The following is a 7,500-nucleotide window of genomic DNA, read 5'->3' on the forward strand; positions in this document are numbered from 1 at the left end:
GGCTCCTAAATCAAAAAAGGACATCTTGGACTTCATGGATATTGCAGATATCCTTTGCAAAGGGTGAGAGTTTCTCTAACATCCAGCAGCTGGAATTAGATATGTCTAATATGTTTGAACAAGAAGCCTGTGCTGATGGTGTTGATAGATAGTACTAATGAGATGGGCAGTATGTGCTTGAGAGGATTAAGCCAAAATTAGTAGTGGACCACAACACTGAGATGGTAGTGGGCAATCTGCTAGGTCTTTGGGTAAAGAAAGTCCTCTTCCACCTTCCAGAATGGCTAAACTTAGGGCTGGTGCTCCAACATTGGTTCCTACAATAACTTAGTCATGTACCAAGGTACATGTTCTCTTCAGCCAACTTAACCTAAGGTGGTAATGATATATATATATATATATATATATATATATATATATATATATATATATATATATATATATATATATATATATATATATTTTTTTTTTTTTTTTTTTTTCTATTAAATCACTTTTATCTTTTTTTTTTTTTTTTTTTTTCATGATACAAGTAGAGAATGAGTGTCAGCAACATGATTTTTTTAAAAAGTTAACAGTGAGAGTGAGGGAGATGGAGGTTCTGCTTGACTGCAGAAACTGTCACACTCTCCTTCCCCAAACCATCAAATAAAGGTTATTTCACTGTTTGATCTGCTGTTTCTCATATATTATGCTTATCATCCATGCAGAATTATAAATGTCTTTACTTGTAAAGAATAGCATAAAAGATGGCAAGATATGCAGGTCGTTTCCAATGTTGACTATATTGCATAATTTTGTAACATGATTTAGTTCATATGAAATACTCAGTTATTTATCTATTCAAATGATTATTGCTTTTCTTTGTCAGGTATGTCAGTTAGAAAAACCTGTTGTGTTTTTGTATGACCTGTAAATGTTTATATATTTCACAAATGTTTCTAAAATTTTAAGGTAAATTTTAGCAAATGTGTGGATAAAAAAGTGACAGAGTTTTAGAGGTTTCTTGTACTGAATTCTTGATTATAGAAGGATCCATTAACTTCAACATGAAAAAGGTAAAAGAAAATGCATCTTTTGAGTGCTATCGGTTAGTAAATGTTTTTTCTTTAGGACCTAAAGTTACAACCTTTTGAGAAGTTTAAGTTGTTTCTTATAGAACAAACCTTGAAAAAAAGGTAGTAGTGGATTAAATGTGTTTACATGCTTAATGTCACTATGATAAATAAATTTTGAGGGAGTTCGAAAAAAAAAATCCCGTTATTATAGGGTGTCCACTTGTTTTGTATTGAGTTGGCATGGTGTGCTATTAGCAGTAGGAGAGCAACCTGCTTTCCCAGTAAACTTAGGGAAGGCCGAGGGTCTAAAGCAGTCCTAAGGCAATGCAAATTTACATGTGCATATTTATGAATTTGCTGGTTTAATACAAATTTCATTGATGATTTTAATAACACGTTTATGTATTTCTTCCTACTTTTGTTTCATATTGTCATTTTTATAATGATAATATGACTTTAATAAGGTTTTTAAGCAAAAGCTTTAATAATTTCTTTGGTGATACCACCATTTGATTTACAGTTCTTTTCTGCATATTTGCAGGTTACGTCCCCTCAGTAGTTATGAAGAGCGACAACTACTTCGCAAGCTGGAGCACTTACAAGAAGCTGGACCATTACCTCCTCATCTACTTCGCCTGCGTCGAAAACTTGCAGTAAGGTGCGAAGTGTATGAAACCTTATTTGCCTTTTATTATAGGCCAGTATGATGTATTTACTGGGAATATAGATTCGTTATGAATCTAAAGAGATATGAAATCCTGATGTGAACTGGAATTACTGAATTAACTTGCATATTGTTTTTATTAGGTTACCTTTCATAGATTTTGAACAGTTTAATTTATAAATCATATTGCTGTTGCAGGAAATCCAAATATGAACATGGCCTTCCTGTCTTTGACCTAGATGCAGAAATTAAATATATAAATGCTCATGGCAGACTACGAACTCGCCGAGAAAAAATATATTCGAAGTTGTCAAATGATCCTGGAGATTCAGCAGCACGTGTATTGGACAGGTTTCAGGTTGGATTCTTGGCAGCTGTATTCTTCAATGTTTACTAATTTTGTTTAGTCTTTAAGTTCCTAATTTTTCTTTCTTTTTCTCTTTTCAATAAATAGCACTAGATCTACTTCCATGATGAGTAGATTTACTTATCTCAGTGACTAATAGTGATTTTACAGAAGTCTACCTGAGTAGAGAAAAATTACTTTGCAAAATGCGCAAGACCTAAAGCCATTGCAGAGATATTGGTTTGTGATAAGATGACATCAACAGTCAAATTAGTACTGGTCATTCAGCATCTAATTCTTAATCTTACTGGCATTTGGTTGTTTACACTAATGTTGATACAGCATTTTGATATGCAAAAGACAGAATAGACAAAGCATGTTGAGCCATGATGATAAAAACAAATTTTAACCAAGTTGAATAAAAGGTCTTGTTAGGTTTTGTTGGTGCAAGAAGTTTTCACAGCTTATTGTCATTGCTCCGAATTCTTCCATGAGTAAGAAAGAAAAAGTCCTGTTTTTTATGCAGTTATTTTAGGACTAATGAAGATATATTTCTATTAAAGGTTGCTGTTGGTGACGAACTTCAGAAGCAAACCAAGAATTCAAGCTTCTTAGTCAAACTTGTTGGTGATCCTGAAGGTTCATTTTCATACATCCACAGTCCTTACACCCTGCAGTGAGTAAAGACATATGTAATCACTTTTCATTTTTTAGACCTTTTAAGATGAAACTGAATCTCAGATCAGAGATTTGAGATAAAGTGTTTCTTCTGGCGTTCTTCCATTGATAAAGTTATAGTCACTTCGCTCATACAAAAATGAACAGTATTCATCATGACAAATGTAGAAGTTGTGAGTGGGAATGAATATATAGTGCATGATGTGTATTTGACCAGTTTTGAGTACATCCTTTTCAGAAATACATGTATTTCAGATGAAGGTATAATCAAAACTGGTGAAATATATCTCTTGCACAGTGAATTTATTCATTCTCATTTATACTTCTTTCAGATAAGAAATCAAATCTGCTTGTTATTTCATGAATAAAGGCCACCTTTGTAATATTAAACCTTAAACATTGGTAAAGGTCTGCCTAACCTCAGAATTCTTTTTCCCAGGAAACTAAAGCCCTATATCAGACGAGACTATGAGTCTGTACCACTCAAACTGAAACTTCTGCAAGAGATTATCCAGTACCCGCACCGCCACAACCCTGCTTGGCAACCACCACCGAGACATCCAGTAGATTACTGTTATGTTACTCCAAAACATATTCCAGCCATGAACCAATTAGCCAGACATTTCTTTTGGCCTGGCATTGACTGTAAGTGACTTTGTCGCCCCCACACTCCCTCACTCCCTCACTCCCTCACTCCCTCACTCCCTCACTCCCTCACTCCCTCACTCCCTCACTCCCTCACTCACTCACTCACTCACTCACTCACTCACTCACTCACTCACTCACTCACTCACTCACTCACTCACTCACTCACTCACTCACTCACTCACTCACTCACTCACTCACTCACTCACTCACTCTCTCACTCTCTCACTCTCTCACTCTCTCACTCTCTCACTCTCTCACTCTCTCACTCTCTCTCACTCTCTCTCACGTTCTCACTCTCTCTCACGTTCTCACTCTCTCTCACGTTCTCACTCTCTCTCACGTTCTCACTCTCTCTCACGTTCTCACTCTCTCTCACTCTCTCTCTCTCTCTCTCTCTCTCTCTCTCTCTCTCTCTCTCTCTCTCTCTCTCTCTCTCTCTCTCTCTCTCTCTCTCTCTCTCTCTCTCTCTCTCTCTCTCTCTCTCTCTCTCTCTCTCTCTCTCTTTCTCTCTCTCTCTCTTTCTCTCTCTCTTTCTCTCTCTCTCTCTCTCTCTCTCTCTCTCTCTCTCTCTCTCTCTCTCTCTTTTTAATGCTACTTTTAAACTTAGAACTTCTGGTTATGAATAGGTGTAACTGAGTAGAATATATGAAAACTGATATTGTTAACTAGGGAGCATTTTAGAAATCATTTTATTTACTGATTTATATATTTTTACCCCAATTTTTGATGATCAGTCAAATAAGATAACAAACCTTGGAAACAAAATTTCTTTTTAATTGGAGTATATATATTATAATTATCAATACTAGCATGATTGTTATTATCATTATCATTATTACTATTATTATTACCATTTATGATTTTATTATTATGTTATTAGTGTTACTATTATTTTTATTGTTGGTTTTGTTCTTCTTATCATTATTAATATTATTAATACTATTATTATGATGATGATGATGATGATTATTATTATTCAAATTATTATTCAAATTATTATTATTATAATTGTTGTTAGTATTATTAATAATTATTATGTGTTGTTATTATCATAATTATTATGATAATGGTCAACCCTCAGTTTTTATTTGATACTTAACATTTTTGGCAGTGTCAGAAGTCCTACAGTATCCAGACCACACTTGCGTAGTGCTGTACCGAAACCTTGTTGTTGGGTTTGGAGTTCTTGTGCCTGACATTGGCTTCAACATGGCATACCTGTCCTTTCTCCTTGTACATCCTGAGTGGCGTCGAGCTGGCATAGCAACCTTTGTGCTCTACCATCTTATTCAGGTATGACTAAGTATGAAGCTGCATTGAAGTACTATATAAAAAAAAACAGAAAAAGAGAAAAGAAAGAAAGAAAGAAAGAAAGAAAGAAAAAAACAAAAAAAACAACATGAAGTCATAATGTAATTTATTACTTTCCTTATGATGCTGATAGGTAGTGTGACGTCTATATTTTTTAATGTAATTGTACATAACCTTGTTATTGTTATTGTTATAGTTGTTATCTTTATCAATGTTATGATAATTATCATTGTTATTTTTGAAATTATAATTATTCAGTATAATAGTTAGTATTATGATAATCAATATCATCTTATTATTATTTAAAATTTATTGCTATTAGTATTATTATAATAGTTATTATTGCTATCATTATTATTATTATTGATTTTATTATTATTATTATTATTATTATTATTATTATTATTATTATTATTATTATTATTATTATTATTATTATTATTATTATTATTATTATTATTATTATTATTGTTATTTTTATTGTTAATAATTATTTTTATATCATTTTTTATGTTATAATTTTTATTATTATCATTGTTATTATTATTATTGTTATTTTTATTGTTATTGTTGCTGTTAATATTATTATTATTGATATTATTATTATTATTATATGTTTATTGTTGCTGTTAATATTATTATTATTATTATTATTATTATTATCTATTATTATTATTATTATTATTATACTTATTATTGTTATTATTATTATTGTTTTTGTTATGGTTATTATTATTGTTTTTGTTATTGTTATTATTCTTGTTATTATTTAAAATTTTTATTATTATCATTATAATCATTTATTATTATTGCATTATCTTTTTTAATATTAGAAGTTTTTTGAAAATTACTATTCCTCTTTAATTTATTTTTCTTTTTTTATTATAGACATGTATGGGAAAAGACATCACACTCCATGTATCGGCAACCAATCCAGCACTTATCCTCTACCAGCAATTTGGGTTTAAAGTCGAGGAGTTCCTGTCTGACTTTTACGACAAGTACTACCCTGAGGACAGTCCTGAGTGCAAACATGCCATGTACCTTAGGCTAAGTAGATAGGACGTCAGGGTATAATTTTTTTTTTTTTTTTTTTTCAATTCTTGTTCATAGATATTTTTCATTATCGTTGTTATTTCACACCTGAGTCTTTGTAAATATATTGTTGAATATACTATGATTTTATGTATCCTTTTTTGTATATAAATTGTTGAATATACTATGATTTTATGTATCCTTTTTTTTTATATGAGCTATACAATATATTTTTTTCCAAGTCAATAACTTCAAGTTGAATTTGTAGAACACAGTGACATTGGTATTGTGGAAACATGTGTTTGACACTTAAAAGCATCCTAATCATGTTTACTTTAAACTGCAGTATTTGGAAATTGTTCCTATTACCTCATTACTTTGTTTCATATTTATGGTGTCTGAAAATGCAATGAAACAGTAAAATGATATGTTGACATGTGATAATGTACTAAAAATGGCATATTGTTTGGTTTAACGATAATGATACTAATAGTGATGATAATAGTAATGATAGTAATAACGATAGTAATAATGATGATGTTAATGATAATAATAATAATAATGATAATAATAATAATAATAATAATAATAATAATAATAATAATAATAATAATAATAATGATAATAATAATAATGATACTGATTATAGTTATGATAATGATGATAATGATAATAAGAATAATGATAATAATTATAATTATATTTATGATTATAATAATGATAATAATTATGATAATGACAATGATAAGATAATGATAATGTAGATGGTAAACTATTCATTGTGACAGTGTAGAAAAGATATGAATGAGAATTCATATATTCACAATACAAGAGCTGTATATCTGACGAAGATATATTGAAGATATTTATTCACATTCATACCCTTACTACAGTAATAAACATGATGATAATAATAATGGTAATTATAATAATTATTATAATAATAATTCTGACAATAGTGTAAAAAAAAGTAATGATATTAATACTAATATTAATGATAATGACAATGGTGATAATGATTATTTAAAAAAAAAGTAATAATAAGGATAATAATAATCTTAATAATTATTATTATCATAATAATAATAACAATAACAATAGTAATAATAATAGTAATAATGTAATAATAGTGATGATAATGATAATAATGATAATAATTGTAATAATGATGGTAATAGATGCTGTAGATGTGGAATATCGTTCACAGATGATAATAGTATTAATGATAATGATAATAATGATGATAATAATAATGATAATAATAATGATGATAATGATAATAATAATGATAAAAATGATAAGGATAAGGATAATGATGATGATAATGCTAACAATAAAAACAATAATAACAATAGCAATAATAATGATAATAATAATAAATATAATGATGATAATATTGATAATAATAATAATAATGATAATGATAATGATAATGATAATAATAATAATAGTAACTGTGATGATAATGATAATAACAAAAATGACAATGATAATGTCATTGATGCTGCTGTCGATGACAATGAATATGATGATACTAATGATGGATGACAAGCAAGCAAGATTTCATGTGACTCCATTTTCTATAGTAACTTGCTGATTTATATACCAATAGTAAAAAAGAAAACGAAAATGCAACAATAGTGTATGACATGGATATTAGGAAAGTTAGGAAAATTAGTGTGACAATTGCGAGAAGACTGGCAAGGAAATTCATCACTTGAAAGCAAAATGTTGTGCTGACAGTTGAAGATCTTTTCTTT

At 29.5% G+C, this 7,500-nt stretch overlaps 1 protein-coding gene across 1 annotated transcript in view; it reads left to right on the forward strand.

The window, feature by feature from the left end:
* Window positions 1-5,879, forward strand: part of Atac2 (Ada2a-containing complex component 2) — a 14,573-nt gene extending 8,694 nt beyond the window's left edge. The window contains exons 8-13 of the mRNA XM_070130640.1: window positions 1,600-1,716; window positions 1,921-2,080; window positions 2,632-2,744; window positions 3,186-3,391; window positions 4,506-4,687; window positions 5,594-5,879. Of these exons, the coding sequence (XP_069986741.1) occupies window positions 1,600-1,716; window positions 1,921-2,080; window positions 2,632-2,744; window positions 3,186-3,391; window positions 4,506-4,687; window positions 5,594-5,767 (952 nt within the window). The 3' untranslated portion in view covers window positions 5,768-5,879. The remainder of the gene's footprint in view (window positions 1-1,599; window positions 1,717-1,920; window positions 2,081-2,631; window positions 2,745-3,185; window positions 3,392-4,505; window positions 4,688-5,593) is intronic.
* Window positions 5,880-7,500: the final 1,621 nt, after the last annotated feature.

This window comes from Penaeus vannamei, chromosome 15, assembly GCF_042767895.1.
Source record: "Penaeus vannamei isolate JL-2024 chromosome 15, ASM4276789v1, whole genome shotgun sequence".
Lineage (NCBI taxonomy): Eukaryota > Metazoa > Arthropoda > Malacostraca > Decapoda > Penaeidae > Penaeus > Penaeus vannamei.